This window comes from Ranitomeya imitator, chromosome 4 (assembly GCF_032444005.1).
Source record: "Ranitomeya imitator isolate aRanImi1 chromosome 4, aRanImi1.pri, whole genome shotgun sequence".
NCBI classification, from domain to species: Eukaryota; Metazoa; Chordata; class Amphibia; order Anura; family Dendrobatidae; genus Ranitomeya; species Ranitomeya imitator.
In genome coordinates, this window is record NC_091285.1 from 407877159 (window position 1) to 407897405 (window position 20247).

At 40.6% G+C, this 20247-nt stretch overlaps 1 protein-coding gene across 1 annotated transcript in view; it reads left to right on the forward strand.

Moving 5' to 3' along the window:
- LOC138676256 (collagen alpha-1(VII) chain-like) overlaps nt 1-20247 on the forward strand; it is an 831262-nt gene that overhangs the window by 232155 nt on the left and 578860 nt on the right. The window contains exons 18-21 of the mRNA XM_069765365.1: nt 10765-10911; nt 12884-13003; nt 16699-16845; nt 18554-18727. Of these exons, the coding sequence (XP_069621466.1) occupies nt 10765-10911; nt 12884-13003; nt 16699-16845; nt 18554-18727 (588 nt within the window). The remainder of the gene's footprint in view (nt 1-10764; nt 10912-12883; nt 13004-16698; nt 16846-18553; nt 18728-20247) is intronic.

The window sequence follows — 20247 nt, forward strand, 5'->3', positions numbered from 1 at the left end:
GACCATTGATGGTAATCGGGTCTCCCTTTATCCGGATTACTCTGCGGCGGTCCAAAAGCTTCGGATGAAGTTTGGAGAGGTCAAGAGGAGGTTGCGAGACTTAGATGTCCGTTATTCAATGATTTACCCAGCAAAATTAAGGGTGGTGGCTCTGGATCGGGTGCATTTTTTCCAAAATCCAGAGGAGGCGTTACAATGGCTGGATCTCAATACTAAGCATGTCAGAGCGGGGCAGACCCGCTGAAACTGATTTAAGTGCTACTGAGGCAATTGTTAACCCTTCACTGTTATGTTTGGTTTGATAGTTAACTGGTACTTATACTGTGACTTTATGGTATATTGATATCATCAGGTTGTGTTCGGCGGCGCAACGGAATTTGCATTTTGGCTATGGTGGGCGGGGGAGCTGAAGGAACGCAGAGTTTTTATCGTTAGGCTGTGAAACAGCGTTCCCAGATCTCAAATTGAGAGGGAGAGTTTATTTTGATATTCTAAGAGTAGAGAGGAGTTGGTTGGGCTTAAGAGAGGGGAGAGATAGAGTTATTTCAGTTGGGAATTGGGGATTGAGGGGGGGGGGAGTTGGGGTTGAGACCTTAGGGAGCTTGAACTCATTCATTGTTTCTATAAGCTACAATGGGTGGGGAGGTTAAAATCCTAAGTTGGAATGTTAGGGGCCTTGCAAATGCTACTAAAAGAACAGCTATTTTCCAATATGTACTGAAACAGAGGCCTTCAGTGATATGTCTGCAGGAAACTCACCTAGTGAAGGAAAAGGTTGCTATTCTACAGAAGAGATGGGTGAGAAAGGCGTATCACTCACTGTTCTCAAATTATGCCAGAGGTGTGTCAATTTTGATACACGTTAGTGTTCCGTTTGAAGAGATTGAGGTAACCACCGATAAAGACGGCCAATTTGTGTTTTTAGTATGCAAGATATTTAACAGGTTAATTTGTATTGTGTCAATTTATATTCCACCACCATATTCCAAGAAAAAGATACAGGAGATTCTGGAAATTATGGGTAGGTGGGATGGGGTGCCCCTCCTTATAGTGGGGGATGTGAACAATATATCTAATGATCACTGGGACAAGGGTAGACATGCGGAGTTGAGAAGTGAAGGGAACTCTACTCCTTTTGGAAATTATCTAAGAGAAATAGGATGGATAGATTTGTGGCGGGTGCGTAATCCTAGGACATATGCCTACTCATGTTATTCAGCTACATACGGATCTTTATCTCGCATTGATGTGGCTTTGGGAAATGGGGGGGTGAATAATCTAATACATGAGGTGGAGTATAGGCCTAGAGTAATATCGGACCATAGCCCAGTACTGGTCTCGGTACAAATGACTGGGAAGAGTGGTCTGACGGGGTTGGGATGGAAATTTCACCCCTCCTGGCTACAGTATTTGGATATGGAACAGGTGGGAACTGAACTCGGGGAGTTTTTCAGGATTAATGAAGGGAGTGCGGGGAATCTTGTAGTGTGGGACACCATGAAGGCATACCTGAGAGGAATTTTATTCCGGGACATCTCGAGACATAAAACTAAGTCTAAAATTCAAGACAATGCAGTGATGGAGGAACTGAGGGTGGCGGAAGAGACACTGGCCTCTCAGAATTCAAGAGAAGCGCAACTTCGTATGAGGGCGGCTCAGGTAGCGGTCGATGAACTCCATATGCGTAGGGCAGATAGGTTGAGAGCCTTTCAAAAGGAAACATTTTATTCTGAGGGAGAGAAGGTGGGACATTTGCTCTCGGTGGTGGTTTCTGCGCAGCGGGATTCTTCACATGTATACTCCATAAGAACAGAGGAAGGTAAAACGGTTACTCAAGGGGAGGAAATTTTAGACGTTTTTCGGAGATTTTATAGTAAATTATATTCTTTTAGGGTGGATAAAAGTCCTGAGGAAATGAATAGATATCTGAAAGAGGTTGACTTACCCAGACTAGGTAGAGAGGAAAGGGAGTGGATGGATAGACCGCTTGGGGAGGAAGAATTGAAGGCGGCTTTGGCGGATATGGCGGGGGGCAAGGCTCCGGGGACGGACGGTATCCCAGTAGAGGTTTATAAAATTCTTAATGCAGAGTTAATGTCCAAATTGGAGCGAGTGCTCTCTGAGTCGTTGGAGAGGGGAGTGCTGCCTCCATCAATGAGAGAGGCCATTGTGGTGGTTATTCCTAAAGCTGATAAAGATCCTCAACAGCCAGAGTCGTATAGACCAATTTCACTTCTAACGGCTGACATAAAGATTTTGGCGAAGGCCCTGGCGAACAGGCTGTCCCAAGTGATCGATAAATTGATTCACCCAGACCAGTCTGGCTTTATGCCCAATAAATCCACGGCAATTAACTTGAGAAGGCTATTTTTAGATATGCAAATTCCTGCAGACAATGCCGGAAAAAGAGTTGTGGTGTCTTTAGATGCCCACAAGGCCTTTGATTGTGTGGAGTGGAGTTACTTGTGGTCGGTACTGGATCGCCTGGGGTTTGGTCCAAAATTCATCTCCTGGGTTAAGTTGCTGTACTCGTTCCCAACGGCAAAAATTAGAGTTAATAATAATTTGTCAGAGAGTTTCCCGCTGTTTAGGGGTACCAGACAGGGGTGTCCGCTGTCCCCGTTGCTCTTCGCTCTGGCCGTAGAGCCGTTAGCGGCTAAAATAAGAGGTGCTCAGGAGGTTAGAGGTTTCATCTATGGTAGGAGGGAAGACAAAATTGCATTATATGCTGACGATATTTTGTTGTTCCTGGAGGATTCTGAAAGGTCCCTGTGCAATGCGGTTGCTTTGATTGAGGAGTTTGGTCGGTTTTCGGGTCTCACAATAAACTGGGATAAGTCTTGTATGTTGTTGATTGAGGGGGACAGTATTGGCAGTGGAGAGAGGGCGATAACCACAAAATTAAAGATTGTTCAAAAATTCAAATATTTGGGTATTCAGATTGCTCTTCCTCTAACTACCTTTGAGGAACTGAATTTAAGTCCATTAATGCAGAAAATTCGTACCAAGATTGCGGCATGGAACAAATTACATTTATCGGTGGTTGGTAGGGTGAACCTCTTAAAGATGATTGTAATGCCACAGTTGTTGTACGTGCTACATAACTCTCCCATTTGGATTACACAATGCAGATTCCGTAAGATTAGGTCTTTGTTTGGGGAATTAATATGGGGAGGAAAGAGTCCTAGGTTTAAACAGGAGATACTTCAGAGGGCCAAAACAGAGGGGGGTCTTGCACTTCCTAATCCATGGCTATACTTCTTAGCAGCACAGTGTCAACATCTCAAAGGATGGGGGGAGGAGGCAGGGAGTGTGCAAATACCTAATAGCTTGAGGTTCTTACTACAGGCAGACGTTTTGAGTGACAGTTTGGAGGGAGGACAATTCAAACAAATGGGTTCACAGGGGTGCACTATCAAATTAATTCACAGAGTATGGGAAAAAGTCAAACTCATTAGGGAAGTGAGTGGGTTCACCAGATTCTCGCCTATTTGGGACAACATTTATCTACCGGAATTTAGGCAGAGGGAGGGTTTTCACTTTTGGTCTGCAGCAGGTATTAAACGGCTGGGGCAGCTGATAAGTCAGGGCAGACTTAAAACATTTGAGGAGTTGCAGGAAGAATTTCAGTTGCCACGGTCTGAATTGTTCCAGTATAATCGTATCTCTCATGCTTATCAGGCACAGAATAAAAGGGGAGCCATAGTGGTACAGATTGATCTCATGCTCGACTATATCCTTAAGAATAGCTGCACGAAGGGGGCGATTTCAGAAATATATGGGTTTCTACTTTTTTCTTTCCTGGAAAAATATCCCATCCGAGCCAAAGGGAAATGGGAAGCTGAATTGGGAATAATTGACAATGATAGATGGGAGTCGGTCCTAGAATATGTGCCCAAGATATCAATGAGTGAACCAGGCAGGCTATCACAGTTATTCGTAATCCATAGGGCCTATAGAACCCCTGACAGGTTGTTCAAGGCTGGGCTTAGGCAGAATTCGGAATGCCCTCGGTGCTCACAATCCCAGGCGGGGATATTGCATATGATGTGGCAGTGCCCTAGACTGTCCTCCTTCTGGATAGTTGTTTTAAATCGTATAGAACTGGTGTATGGATGTTCTGTCCCTAGGGTTCCACTGACTTGCATATTGGGATATGTGGAGGAAATTGTTACGGACAACATGTTTAAAATAGCTATTGCACGATTGTTATTCATTGCTAGGAAATTGATCGCCAAATTTTGGATTAGAGAGGATCCTCCAACAAGAAAAGACTTTCTTAAGCAAGCGGAGCATATACTTACTTTGGAGAAAAGTATCTACACCAAAAGGAATAAGCTGGACATCTTCCACAAGCTGTGGCAACCGTGGATGGACTTGAATTAGGATGATAAATGAGAATATAGGGAACCTAGTATTCAATGGAAATATAACGGATGTTTATTCAAATGTTTGTATGATGATGGGAAGTGGGGTGGCTCTGGCTGAGGTCTCTGGGGTTGGGCGGGGTGGGGGGGCTCTGAGTCGGGGGGAAAAAGTTATCTGTAAATGTTTAATGAAACATTGCCATGAGAATTATTCTGATTGTTTATTCTTTGCGGATAATAAAAATCTATCTGATAAAAAAAAGAAAAGGAAGCGAAACATCTGGCTGACGCAACACAGGAGCAGAAGAAAACCGGCGCTTAAGTTCCTGAAAGGCCTCCACAGCCGCAGGAGACCAATCAGCAACATCAGCACCCTTCTTAGTCAGATCCGTCAAAGGCTTAACAACACTAGAAAAATTAGTTATGAAACGACGATAAAAATTAGCAAAGCCCAAGAACTTCTGTAGACTCTTAAGAGATGTAGGCTGCGTCCAGTCACAAATAGCTTGAACCTTGACGGGATCCATCTCAATAGTAGAAGGGGAAAAAATATACCCCAAAAAAGAAATCTTCTGGACTCCAAAGAGACACTTTGAACCTTTTACAAACAAAGAATTGGCCCGCAGGACCTGAAACACCTTCCTGACCTGCTGAAAATGGGACTCCCAGTCATCAGAAAAAACCAAAACATCATCCAAATACACAATCATAAATTTATCCAGATATTCACGGAAAATATCGTGCATAAAGGACTGGAAGACAGAAGGAGCATTAGAAAGTCCAAATGGCATCACCAAATACTCAAAATGGCCCTCAGGCGTATTAAATGCGGTTTTCCACTCATCACCCTGCTTAATCCGCACAAGATTATACGCACCCCGAAGATCAATCTTAGTGAACCATTTAGCCCCCTTAATGTGAGCGAACAAATCAGTCAACAATGGCAAAGGATACTGATATTTAACTGTAATCTTATTAAAAAGACGGTAATCTATACAAGGCCTCAAGGAACCATCTTTTTTGGCCACGAAAAAAAAACCTGCTCCCAAAGGAGATGAAGATGGATGGATATGTCCCTTTTCCAAGGACTCCTTAACATAATCCCGCATAGCAGTATGCTCTGGCACTGACAGATTGAACAAACAACCTTTAGGAAATTTACTGCCAGGAATCAAATCTATAGCACAATCGCAATCCCTGTGAGGAGGAAGCGAATTGAGCTTAGGCTCCTCAAAAACATCCCGATAATCAGACAAAAATACAGGAACCTCAGAAGGAGTAGATGAAGCGATAGAAATCGGAGGTGCATCATCATGAACCCCCTGACATCCCCAGCTTAACACAGACATCGCCTTCCAGTCCAAGACTGGGTTATGAGTTTGTAACCATGGCAGACCAAGCACTAAGACATCATGTAAATTATACAGTACCAGGAAGCGAATCACCTCCTGATGAACGGGAGTCATACGTATGGTCACGTGTGTCCAGTACTGAGGTTTATTCAAAGCCAAAGGTGTAGAGTCAATTCCTTTCAAAGGAATAGGGACTTCCAGAGGTTCCAGACTAAACCCACAGCGGTTGGCAAATGACCAATCCATAAGACTCAGGGCAGCGCCTGAATCCACATAGGCATCGACGGAAATGGCTGATAATGAACAAATCAGAGTCACAGACAGAATGAACTTAGACTGTAAAGTACTAATGGCAACAGACTTATCAACCTTTTTTGTGCGTTTAGAGCATGCTGATATAACATGAGCTGAATCACCACAATAAAAACACAACCCATTTTTCCGCCTATAGTTTTGCCGTTCACTTCTGGACTGAATTCTATCACATTGCATTGTCTCAGGTGCCTGTTCAGAAGACACCGCCAAATGGTGCACAGGTTTGCGCTCCCGTAAACGCCGATCAATCTGAATAGCCATAGTCATAGACTCATTCAGACCTGTAGGCGCCGGGAACCCCACCATAACATCTTTAATGGCCTCAGAAAGGCCATCTCTGAATTTTGCAGCCAGAGCGCACTCATTCCACTGAGTAAGCACCGACCATTTCCGAAATTTCTGACAATATATTTCTGCTTCATCTTGCCCCTGAGAGAGAGCCAATAAAGCTTTTTCAGCCTGAATCTCTAGGTTAGGTTCCTCATAGAGCAAACCCAATGCCAGAAAAAACACATCCACATTGAGCAACGCAGGATCCCCTGGTGCCAATGCAAATGCCCAATTCTGAGGGTCACCCCGCAGGAAAGATATTACAATTTTGACTTGCTGAGCAGGGTCTCCAGAGGAGCGAGATTTCAAAGAAAGAAACAACTTGCAATTGTTCCTAAAATTCAGAAAACTAGATCTATCTCCAGAAAAAAACTCTGGGATAGGAATTCTAGGTTCAGACATAGGAGCATGTACAACAAAATCTTGTATATTTTGAACCTTAGCAACAAGATTATTCAGGCTGGAAGCCAAACTCTGGACGTCCATGATAAACAGCTGAGGTCAGAGCCATTCAAGGATTAAGAGGAGGTAAGACGCAGCCAGGCTGCAATTAAGGCTAGGCAGCAAACTCTGAGGGATGGAAAAAAAAAAAAAAAAAAACTTCCTCAGACTACTTTTCCTCCTACTTCAGCCAATACGATTACCACTTTTTGGCCGGCGATACTGTCATGATCCCAATGGCAGGGGATCACAAAAGGACAAGCACACAAAAAACAGAACAAGCTCTAGGGTGATGGAAACTGAGCTGACCGCGATCCTGAACCTAATTCACAACACTAGCAGTAGCCGGGGAACGTGCCTACGATGATTCTAGACGTCTCGCGCCAGCCGAAGGACTAGCTTCCCCTATTAGAAGAAACAAAGACCTCTCTTGCCTCCAGAGAAACACCCCACAGAAATAGCAGCCCCCCACATGTAATGACGGTGAAATGAGAGGAAAGCACATACGTAGTAATGAAAACAGATTCAGCAAAATGAGGCCCGCTAAAACTAGATAGCAGAGGATACAAAAGTGAACTGCGCGGTCAGCGAAAAACCCTACAAAAAACCATCCTGAAATTACCTGAACTCATGTGCCAACTCATGGAACATGAGGAGTAATATCAGCCCACTAGAGCAACCAGCAACAAGGAATCACATAACTGCAAGCTGGACTAAAACAAAAATAAAGCAAAACGTGGAACAGGAAAATCAAAACTTAGCTTGTCCTGAAGATTACAGAAGCGGGAAGCAGAGGTAACAAGACACACTGATTACATTGATCGCCGGCGAGGAAATGACAAGAAAGCCAGGTTAAATAGGAAACTCCCATATCCTGATAGAACAGGTGGACACCAGAGACCGCAGAGAACACAAGTCACCCAGTACCATCTGTAACCACCAGAGGGAGCCCAAAAACAGAATCCACAACAGATTGCCCCATGAACAAAGTTCATTTTAAATCAATAGATTTTGGAATAAAATTAATTTCTACAATTGGATGTGCATTAAAAAAATATTCCTGTCATGAGATAATCTTATATGAACTGTGTAATGGCGGTGTCTGACCGTACAGGGACATGGTTTGATCATGTAACATCTCCAGGGCAGGGGAGGAAGCAAAAGAGTTTAAAGAGAGGACAGCATAGAATCACAGCTGATTCTGTCTGTGAGGTAAAACCTTGTTTAAAAACAGGCAGGTAAATGTTTTAACTCTAAGAGCGAATCAGCTGTGATCTCCTGCTGTAATGTATGTATACTCTTTAGCTTCCTCCCCTGCCCAGGAGCTGTGGTATGATCAGCCTATGTTCCTGTACGGTCAGACACAGCCATTACACAGTACACAGCGGGGCACATGTATAATATTATCTCAGCACAGGAACATTTTTTTAAACGCATCCAATTGTGAAAATTATTTTTATTCCAAAATCTATTGATTTAAATTTAACTTTGTGGGAAAACTCCTTTAACCACTATATAGAGATCCCATGGGTTGAGTACATACTATATGACACGATATACTTTATTGATCCCGGGGGAAATTACGGTATTACAGGAGCAATACAAACAGCTGTCCATAAAATATTAGGACACAGATCTTGCACAAGTATACCAACATTACATAACAAATAAATGTGGGTAATTCAGGTATATATAAGTCACTTTTAATAGGCATTAGTACACCAGCACTCAGTCACTGTTGTCTACCACCCTTAGGATATTATTATACACTAGATGGTGGCCTGATTTTAATGCATCGGGTATTCTAGAATATGCATGTCCATGTAGTATATTGCACAGCCCACGTAGTATATTGGCCAGCTATGTAGTATATTGCCCAGTCACGTAGTATATTGCCCAGTCACGTAGTATATTGCCCAGCTACGTAGTATATTGCCCAGCCACGTAGTCTATTGCCCAGCCACGCAGTATATTGCCCAGCCACGTAGTATATTGCCCAGTCACGTAGTATATTGCCCAACCACGTAGTATATTGCACAGCCACGTAGTATATTGCCCAGCCACGTAGTATATTGCCCAGTCACGTAGTATATTGCCCAGTCACGTAGTATATTGCACAGCCACGTAGTATATTGCCCAGTCACGTAGTATATTGCCCAGCCACATAGTATATTGCCCAGTCACGTAGTATATTGCCCAGTCACGTAGTATATTGCACAGCCACGTAGTATATTGCCCAGTCATGTAGTATATTGCCCAGCCACGTAGTATATTGCCTAGTCACGTAGTATATTGCCCAGTCACGTAGTATATTGCCCAGTCACGTAGTATATTGCCCAGCGACGTAGTATATTGCCCAGTCACGTAGTATATTGCCCAGTCACGTAGGTATATAACACTGCCCATGCAGTATTTAGCAGTGTGTGCACCATATCCCTGTTAAAAAAGTAATTAAAATATAAAATAGTTATATACTCACCCCTGGGATCCAGCGAAGCTGTGTGATGCGGCCGCCATCTTCTGTTCCCAAGATGCATTACGAAATTACCCAGATGACTTAGCAGTCTCGCGAGGCCCCTAAGTCTTCTGGGTAAGTTCGCAATGCATCTCTGGGAACGGAAGATGGTGGCCGGCGCGAGTGGCTCAGCGGACAACGGAGGGTGAGTATAGCAGGTTTTTTGTTTTTTTATTATTTTTAACATTACATCTTTTTACTATTGATGCTGCCTATGCAGCATCAGTAGTAAAAGCTTGGTCACAAAGCGTTAATAGCAGCGGTTACGGAGTGCGTTACCCGCGGCATAACGCGGTCCGTTACCGCTGCCATTAACCCTGTGTGAGCAGTGACTGGAGGGGATTATGGAGCAGGCACTGACTGCGGGGAGTATGGAGCAGAGCGCTTGGGACACTGACTGTGGGGAGCGGGGAGTATGGAGTGGAGCGCTGAAGACACTGACTGCGAGGAGTGGGGAGTATGGAGCGGGTGGCGGGCACTGTGACTTTAGGGGAGGGACTAATCGGACTGTGCCCATCGCTGATTGGTTGCGGCAGCCATGACAGGCAGCTGCCAAGACCAATCAGCGATGCGGGATTTCCGTTACGGAAGTTGAGGACAGAAAGATGGAAGTACCCCTTTGACAATTATATATATAGATCCCCATAGCAGTAGGTACAAACGATTTCCTGAATTTCACATGGAGTGGCTGCTAGCTGTTGGAGCATGCTGGCAGAGTATAGTCAGAAAGCATTATCAATACCATTAGGTCAGGATCAAGAACTAAATTTTAAAAAGGCAGATATTCACCAAGCAAAATACTTGTCCGTCATGTGAAATGATCTTTTGGTTTGCCGAAAAGATAATCATTCCTGGCATAACGTCATCCTGGTAAACAGGACCTGCGCTATTGAGAACAATGACATCCTATGCACATTGAACAATCTGATACCGATCATTATCAAGAGGTGGTCATTTAACTCTGGCATCATGCACTATAAATGCACCCTTAGACCAAACGATTTTAAAATTAGATTTATCAAACAGCATCAAACATTGATAAATTTGATGCATTTTAAGACCATCTAGTCTAACTTTACACTGTCTAAAAGTTAGACCATTTTGATAATTTTACCCAATGTAGCTAATCATTATAGTTAGTTTCATGGGTTAAATCACATCTTCCGGCAGTAGATATGAAAAAAAGGACGTGTATTTGTTAAACTGCTTAAAAATGCAATAATTTTAAAAAGAATATCAAAACTTGCAGAAGACACAAAATATAGGAAAATAAGTGTAAAAGTAGTTCCAGTCTTAGAAAAATGTTTTTAGTTTTGTTATGATAAAGTTATTGCATTTCAGTAGGCATTAGAGATGGTCAATTTTTATATTAGGACCTATTTTTAAAATCTTAATATTTTGAGGCAGTAGAGTAAATCTGCTAACATTTATTTTATATCACTAGGTGGTGCTAGATACTCAAAGATTGTTTCTGCAAACTCCTCATTTTTTTCGATACCTGACTTAAAAGAAAGTGCTACTTACAATATACATGTGTCATCCATTGTTGGAAACCGAGAGGGAAGTCCTGTTCTTCTTACAGCAAAAACGTGTGAGTAGTCAAAAGGGTGATTGTCTATTAATAAGGTACAGTGGGGCAAAAAAGTATTTAGTCAGTCAGCAATAGTGCAAGTTCCACCACTTAAAAAGATGAGAGGCGTCTGTAATTTACATCATAGGTAGACCTCAACTATGGGAGACAAACTGAGAAAAAAAAATCCAGAAAATCACATTGTCTGTTTTTTTAACATTTTATTTGCATATTATGGTGGAAAATAAGTATTTGGTCAGAAACAAAATTTCATCTCAATACTTTGTAATATATCCTTTGTTGGCAATGACAGAGGTCAAACGTTTTCTGTAAGTCTTCACAAGGTTGCCACACACTGTTGTTGGTATGTTGGCCCATTCCTCCATGCAGATCTCCTCTAGAGCAGTGATGTTTTTGGCTTTTCGCTTGGCAACACGGACTTTCAACTCCCTCCAAAGGTTTTCTATAGGGTTGAGATCTGGAGACTGGCTAGGCCACTCCAGGACCTTGAAATGCTTCTTACGAAGCCACTCCTTCGTTGCCCTGGCAGTGTGCTTTGGATCATTGTCATGTTGAAAGACCCAGCCACGTTTCATCTTCAATGCCCTTGCTGATGGAAGGAGGTTTGCACTCAAAATCTCACGATATATGGCCCCATTCATTCTTTCATGTACCCGGATCAGTCGTCCTGGCCCCTTTGCAGAGAAACAGCCCCAAAGCATGATGTTTCCACCACCATGCTTTACAGTAGGTATGGTGTTTGATGGATGCAACTCAGTATTCTTTTTCCTCCAAACACGACAAGTTGTGTTTCTACCAAACAGTTCCAGTTTGGTTTCATCAGACCATAGGACATTCTCCCAAAACTCCTCTGGATCATCCAAATGCTCTCTAGCAAACTTCAGACGGGCCCGGACACGTGCTGGCTTAAGCATTGGGACACGTCTGGCACTGCAGGATCTGAGTCCATGGTGGCGTAGTGTGTTACTTATGGTAGGCCTTGTTACATTGGTCCCAGCTCTCTGCAGTTCATTCACTAGGTCCCCCCGCGTGGTTCTGGGATTTTTGCTCACCGTTCTTGTGATCATTCTGACCCCACGGGGTGGGATTTTGCGTGGAGCCCCAGATCGAGGGAGATTATCAGTGGTCTTGTATGTCTTCCATTTTCTAATTTTTGCTCCCACTGTTGATTTCTTCACTCCAAGCTGGTTGGCTATTGCAGATTCAGTCTTCCCAGCCTGGTGCAGGGCTACAATTTTGTTTCTGGTGTCCTTTGACAGCTCTTTGGTCTTCACCATAGTGGAGTTTGGAGTCAGACTGTTTGAGGGTGTGCACAGGTGTCTTTTTATACTGATAATAAGTTTAAACAGGTGCCATTACTACAGGTAATGAGTGGAGGAAAGAGGAGACTCTTAAAGAAGAAGTTACAGGTCTGTGAGAGCCAGAAATCTTGATTGTTTGTTTCTGACCAAATACTTATTTTCCACCATAATATGCAAATAAATTGTTAAAAAAACAGACAATGTGATTTTCTGGATTTTTATTTCTCAGTTTGTCTCCCATAGTTGAGGTCTACCTATGATGTAAATTACAGACGCCTCTCATCTTTTTAAGTGGTGGAACTTGCACTATTGCTGACTGACTAAATACTTTTTTGCCCCACTGTATATAAATTGGTACACGCAAATATGTCAATTGCAAGCATACAAACATCATTCATGTTTGCATCCTTTGTTTTGGTCACTATTTTTCTAAAGGTGGAAATAGATTCCAGATAATGATTTGGGGAAAATCTGTTCTTTAGAGACTTTTATTGGTAATTTAGGAATCCTGGACCTTTTTATAGAAATGTGCAGAAGAAAGGAAATAAAGAAACATTAAACATATACCATACAAAAAACAAGAAAAGACATACATATATTTTAGAAACAGTGAACGTTTCCTTATTTTTCAAATGTATCTAACATGTTTTGATATTTACATTGTTATGTAGTAGACTTACCAAAAGTGGACATCTTCGAAATAAAAGAAACAATAGCAGATAGTGTTTTACTGAGTTGGTCTGGCGTTAATGGGGCATCGTCATATCTGTTAACGTGGAGGTTAACTTCAGGTAAGGCTTAATTATACTTTCAGCCATAGAGGTACTAATGTAAACTAATATAGCGCTTGCATATCTCTGTCAGTCCCATAGAGAACAAATAGCGTGCATACACTGACAGTGTTCAATTCAAACTTGGCTCTATAGTGCCCTGTTCTTCGGATCAGTAAGGGTCCTAGTGGAGGGACCCCCAGCTTTAAGCAAATAATCACCTATCTCACGGAAAGGTGATCTCTTCCTAAATTAGAACAAGACTTTAAATTTTTGAGAATTTTTTAAGTGATTAAATGCTTTTTTAGTCTAGGCTTCTATCATACCAGCTTTGTTCAGTACACTAGAAAACAGTGGGTATGGAAAGTATTCAGACCCCTTTAAATTTTTCTCTCTTTGTTTCATTGCAGCTATTTAGTAAATTCAAAAAAAGTTAAATTTTTTTTCTCATCAATGTATACACTCACCACATCTTGACTGAACAAAAGAGAAACGTAGAAATTTTTGCAAATTAATTAAAAAAGAAAAAATGAAATATCACATGGTGGTCATAAGTATTCAGACCCTTTGCTCTGACACTCATATTTAAGTCATATTCTGTCCATTTCCTTGTGGTCCTCCTTGAGATGGTTCTACTCCTTCACTGGAGTCCAGCTGTGTTTAATTTAACTGATAGGACTTTATTTGGAAAGGAACACACCTGTCTATATAACACCTCACAGCTCACAGTGCATGTCAGACCAAATGAGAATCATGAGGTCAAACGACCTGGCCAAGGTGCTCATAGACAGAATTGTGGTAAGGTACAGATCTGGCCAAGGTTACAAAACAATTTCTGCAGTACTCAAGGTTCCTAAGAGCACAGTGGCCTCCATAATCCTTAAATGGAAGAAGTGTGTGACCACCAGAAGTCTTCCTAGACCTGGGCCTCCAGTCAAACTGAGCAATCGTGGGAGAAGAGCCTTGGTGAGAGAGGTAAAGAAGAACCCCAAGGTCACTGTCGCTGAGCTCCAGAGATGCAGTAAGGAGATGGGAGAAAGTTCCACAAAATCCATCACTGCAGCCCTCCACCAGTCAGGCCTTTATGGCATTTTGGTCCAACTGAAGCCTCTCCTCAGTGCAAGACATATGAAAGCTCCATAGAGTTTGGTAAAAAAAACACATGAAGGACTCCCAGACTAAGAAATAAGATTCTCTGGTCTGATGAGACGAAGATAGAGCTTTTTGGTGATAATTCTAAGCGGTATGTGTGGAGAAAACCAGCCACTGCTAATCATAACCTGCTCAATACAATCCCAACAGTGAAACATGATGGTGGCAGCATCATTCTATGGGGTGTTTTTCAGCTGCAAGGACAGGATGACTGGTTGTTTCTGTAGGTAACATGAATGCATCCAAGTACAGAGATATCCTGGATGAAAATCTTTTCCAGAGTGCTCTGGACCTCAGACTTGGCCGAAGGTTCACGTTTCAACAAGACAATGACCCTAAGCACACAGCTAAAATAACAAAGGAGTGGCTTCAGAACAACTCTGTGACCATTCTTGACTGGCCCAGCCAGAGCCCTGATGTAAACCCAATTGAGCATCTCTGGAGAGACCTGAAAATGGCTGTCCACCAACGTTCACAATCCAACCTGACGGAACTGGAGAGGATCTGCAAGGAAGAATGGCAGAGGATCCCCAAATCCAGGTGTGAAAAACTTGTTGCATCATTCCCAAGAAGACTCATGGCTGTACTAGCTCAAAAGGGTGCTTCTACTCAATACTGAGCAAAGGGTCTGAATACTTATGACCATGTGATATTTCAGTTTTTCTTTTTTAATAAATTTGCTTAAATTTCTACATTTCTGTTTTTTTTTTCAGTCAAGATGGGGTGCAGATTGTAAATTAATGAGAGCAAAAATTATCTTTTTTGAATTTACCAAATGGCTGTGATGAAACAAAGAGTGAAAAATTTAAAGGGGTCTGAATACTTTACGTACCCACTGTATAACAAAAACATCCATCCATATACAGTGACATAATGAAAGATTTCCATTTGCCACATTATTAGTGTATTTTGACATGTGATTGAAATGTTTATATATTGAAACACATTTGTATTGCTTTAAAAAATATTTTGGACTTCTACCTTATGTTATTCATCGTGGCACTAAGAGATATAACATGCAGCAAAAAATAGTGTGAACTAAGCCTTAGGTCAATAATATTTGCCCATGTTTTTGAGACAAATTAAAAAACATCTTTAAAATGAAAATGTTTGGTTAAATATGAAGTGATGTTTAAGATGTTCCACCTTTCTAAAGGCACTTTAGTTATATGGGTCATTTGTTTTTATCTTAACAAACCTTTAACATATTTTAAAAACATATAACTTAAGCTAGGGTCACATTGCGTTAGTGCAATCCGTTTAGCGCTAGCGCTAGCGGGTTGCGCTAACGCAATGTTTTTAATGGGGCCGCGTCCCGGGGTCGCGGTAATGTCCCCGCTCTCGCAGATCCCCGATCTGCGAGAGCAGGGAACGGACCGCGGGCGCGCCTCGGACGCTGCAAGCAGCGTCCGCGGTGCGCCAGGAAACACCGGTGCGTCGCTAGCGCGTGCCGAACATGGCACGCGCTAGTGCTGCGCGTTCCCATTGCCGTGAATGGGCGCGCTAACAGACACGTTGCACGGCGTTAATTTCGCCATGCAACGCTGTCCGTTAGCGCGTTCCCATTAACGCAATGGGAACCAAGCCTTAGTATATACTGTACCACCAGGGGTTCTAAAGTCTAGGAACCACTAGAATTAGGGAGACAGGTTAAGTGCCTTAGCTCATGTCTACATTTTACAGCAGGAAGCTGGATAAACCAGATAGTGTGTTCTAGTCTCCAGTTAGGATAGCTTTCTGATTAAAGTTGAAAAATGCCAACATTGCTCAGTGTAGCACTTGCGAAACTTTGTTTCAGTGTTCATAGATTGTTTTCAACACCTAGTGCCATAGTGATCAAGACTTTTACCACATATCAGATTGCATATGTTATCCCCAAATATCACTTTGAATCAGCCTCTGCACCATAATTCTCCTCCACATGTTGTGCTCCACATTTATTCAGTGTTCTAACCATTTTTTTGCCCCACACCGTACAAAGACAGTGGCAGAATAAACATAATCCAGGATTCTCCCTCTTTGTCACATATCCAGGGCCCTTATATTCCAGCAGTGCAGTCATGAATTTCCCTTAATGAACACCCGGATATAGAGCAGCACTGTCAGACAGTTTACTTCAAACTCTTTTTTTATTGTACTCACACAAACATAGAAGAGTTAAAAATACATACAATTATCAAGTGTGCCAGCTTTAACCACACACAGGGTTTCGCCTTTCAGCTTTTTCTTGGGGAACGCTGACAGACGAAACCCAGGATTGGCCACAGGAAGCTTGCAACAGGAAGAAGCTGAAAGGCAAAAAAAGTGTAGGATGGAAGATGGCATAAATATGGCACTGATTGATAGCAGATATCTTTATGTGTTTTTAATTAAGCTTGCCCCAGGAAGAAGCCAACCGCCTAAACTCAGGGTCAGGTAGTAGTTATATAGTTTTCAATTTGCCTTAGAAATGCATGTTTTTGGTGTAATGTTCTGATCAAACATAAATCTTTAGTTATCTATTTGCTGTATTGAGGAAGGTTTGCGAACAAGAGAAATAATACATTGCTTTTATATATCTTCAGAGTCAGATGCCTCTATGGAACAACTGGCAGCATCATACCGATCATTCAGGCTCACTGGATTACAGTATGGGAAAACCTATGTTTTTGCAATAAAGCCATTATTTGGGGAAATGGAAGGACCAGGGAAAACTATAACTCAATCTATATGTGAGAATTTTTAGCTATATATGTCATTTTAAGAGGAAGTTTAATAAATTATACAATACAGCTTAATTGTTGTATACATTTTGCAACTTTCTAATTTTCTATGTACATCAATTGTTCATAGTTTTCAAGATCTCTTTTCAAGTAAGAAGCCTGATAATATATTATATTGATAATATATAATAATAATTATGATCACATATATATTATCAGAATTATTTTATCAGAATATGTTATGTTATCATTATATATTATGAATATTATATATTAATTAGGATTATATATTATCTATTGTCTGATAATATATATATATATATATATATATATATTATAGATAAAATATATATTAAATAAATTACAATTAATTTAATTAACATTTTTTAATAAATTACAGATAATATATATAATATATATTATCAGGATTATATATTATCTGTAATTTATTTAAAAATGTTAATTAAATTACATTTAATTTAATTAAAATATATTTTATCTATAATATATATATATATTATCTGATAATAGATAATATATAATCCTGATAATGTATAATCCTGATAATATCCTGCTAATACAGATTGAGTGTATCCAAGATCACTCTTGTGATATTCCCAATATTGCCAATTTCCATTTTTGCGTTTTTGTTTTTCTCTCCCCCTCTTCCTAGAGCCATGCATTTTTATTTTCCTGTACACATAGACGTATGGGAGCTTGTTTTTTGCAGCACAAGTTGTACTTTTGAATTACACCATTCATTTTACCACATAGTGTATTGGAAAATGGGACAAAAATTCCAAGTGCGATGAAATTAAGAAAAAAAACCCAATTATACCCTTATTTTTTGTGGTCGACTGAGCTGTGTGAGGGCTTATTTTTTGCTGGGCAAGGAAGTGTTTTTATTAATAATGTTTTGGGATAGATTAGTCATTTTGATTGTTTTATACAGCATTTTTTGCAGTATTGCGATGACCAAAAAAACCTGCAATTTAATGGTTTAGATTTTTTGTTTACGATGTTTACTGATTTGGTTAATTATTTTTATATTGGGATAGACCGGACTTTTCTGGATGCTGTGATTCCATATGTGTATTTTTTATTTCTTTTTTATTATCTTAATTTTTAATGGGGGAAAAAGTTGTAATTCCAACGTTTATGTTTTTTTTTCATATTTTTAAAACTTTTTATTGTATTTTTTTAGTCCCCTTAGGGGACTTGAACCAGCAATTGTCTGATCGCTTGTACTATATACAGAAATACTACTGTACTGCTGTATATAGTAAAAATCAGGCTTGATTTCAAAGAAGCTCAAAGATGACAGGCTCAGATGTCTTCAGCAGACCCCCAGCTGTCATAGAAACCTATCAGTGCCCTGCGATTGTGTCATGGTTGTACAGATGAGCGCATATAACTACGCTCCAAATGCTGCTACACTGTTAATGCTGCTGCTGTCAGAGATTGACAGAGGCATATAAGAGATTAACAGTCGTGGGTGCAGCTCTGCTCCACCCGCAGTTGTTAGAGACAGGTCCTGACTGGGTGTAACAGCCATTACCTGACAGGTATGGGATGAGCTGCTACCAGCTTGTACCATACATTTATGTAAGATAAAGGAGTAGTCCAATGCAAAACTATTTTGGTTAGAGCTAGTTCTTAAAACATATGAAACTGTAACATGAGATGTACTGATTTATTTACAATGTTTTCTTTGCAGATGGACCAGCGAAAAGACCTGTCCCCACAGTTCACGGACCTAGGCTAACAACACTTATTGAAAAGACAACAACTGCACAACCTGTTGAGCGTCTTCCACAAACGACATTATCACAAATGTCCAAATTCACCAGTGCTGCTGCTAGAGGAACTTCAGGATTTGTTTCTGAGCCCGGTAAATAGATATGAATTCAAGATTCAAAAGTGTTTATCAACCTAATTTTCTAGTAATCCTAGTTTTTGACTCCTTTCCAATATTCAGGAGCTAGGCTTGCACTATAGCCAGCAAATGCCGCCTTTATTAGACAGCCAGCATCTGCCTGTGCTAGCTAAGCTCTGAAAACTGCTGTTAACCCCTTTAAATGCCATAGTCAATCACTGACATCGGCAGTTAAGGCACGCAGTCTCAGGGCCTTGCCATTTGTGGGCCTATCTCCCTTCCTTGAGACATGGTTATAGGGTTCTGATGGGTTGTCATGGCAGCCAGGGGTCTGCTGAAGACTCTAATGTCGGCACTCCTGTGAAGCTTACCCACAGGCTGGAATTTATAGGAGACTGTCATTTTAGGTATATACTGCTAAACCATGGTACTGCAATGTATACAAGAATGATCAGAACATTACAATTTCAAGTCAACTAATAGGATTAAAATAAGTAAAAAGTTTATAAAATCTGAAATTTTTTAAAGAAAAACGTAAAATTTGAATCACCCTCTTTTCTTTCTGTTAAAAATAGACATTAAAAAACTAAAAACATATGTTATATCTCTGAATCTCTAAAAGTCGGGCGTATGAAAATGTAAAATTACTTAGAGGGAGTTTGTCACCACAGAGTTAGTTTTCAAACCAAGTTCAGGTGCTCGGTGGACCCTTAATGCACCCAAACATTTAAGCGCACCTTCACACCTACATGTTTTCCCTCTTTCTCCCCACCTTCTTTTTAAAGAGCTGGGAAGGTCAGAGATAGATAGAAAACATTAAGCAGAAATTGCAATAAAACATTATATATACTCCAAAATAGCATCAGTAAAAATGGCAGTTTGCCTCACAAGAAAAATCAAGATCTTACACAGCACAGATGAAGAGACCTGAGTAGTCTCGAAAGCTTGCAATTTGTTACCATCTTTTCAGTTAGCCACTGATCAACCACTGAGGACTCTCAATTCTAAATATTTTACACAGCACAATCACTGAAAAATAAAAAAGAGTTACGGGTTTCAATGCTGATTCAAACCAATTTTTTATTTTTTTAAGTTTCAAATACATAAATTATACAAGTTTAATATCACTATAATTGTACTGAAGAATCATATTGCCAGGTCTTTTTACCATATAATAAACAACATAGGAACAACAACAATTTGTTTTTGCATTTTCACTGAACTTTTTCCCCGCTTTTCAGTACATTATATGGTAACATAAGTTGTGTAATTCAAAAGTACAACTTGTCCCACAACAATATGGCTATGTCAAAGGAAAAATAAAAATTATGGTTCTTGGAAGAAGGAGAGGATTTTTCAAGTATCCGAGTAGAATTCAATTCCACTCGAATATATTGCTCGACTCTACTTATTGCTAGATTTTCATTCACAACAGAACATAGAACACATATCAGAAGGTGAGAGACAGTTTTCCATTAATTTTGAAAAAAAAAATAAAACATTAGCTTATTTTTAAATTGATAGCAGCAACACAT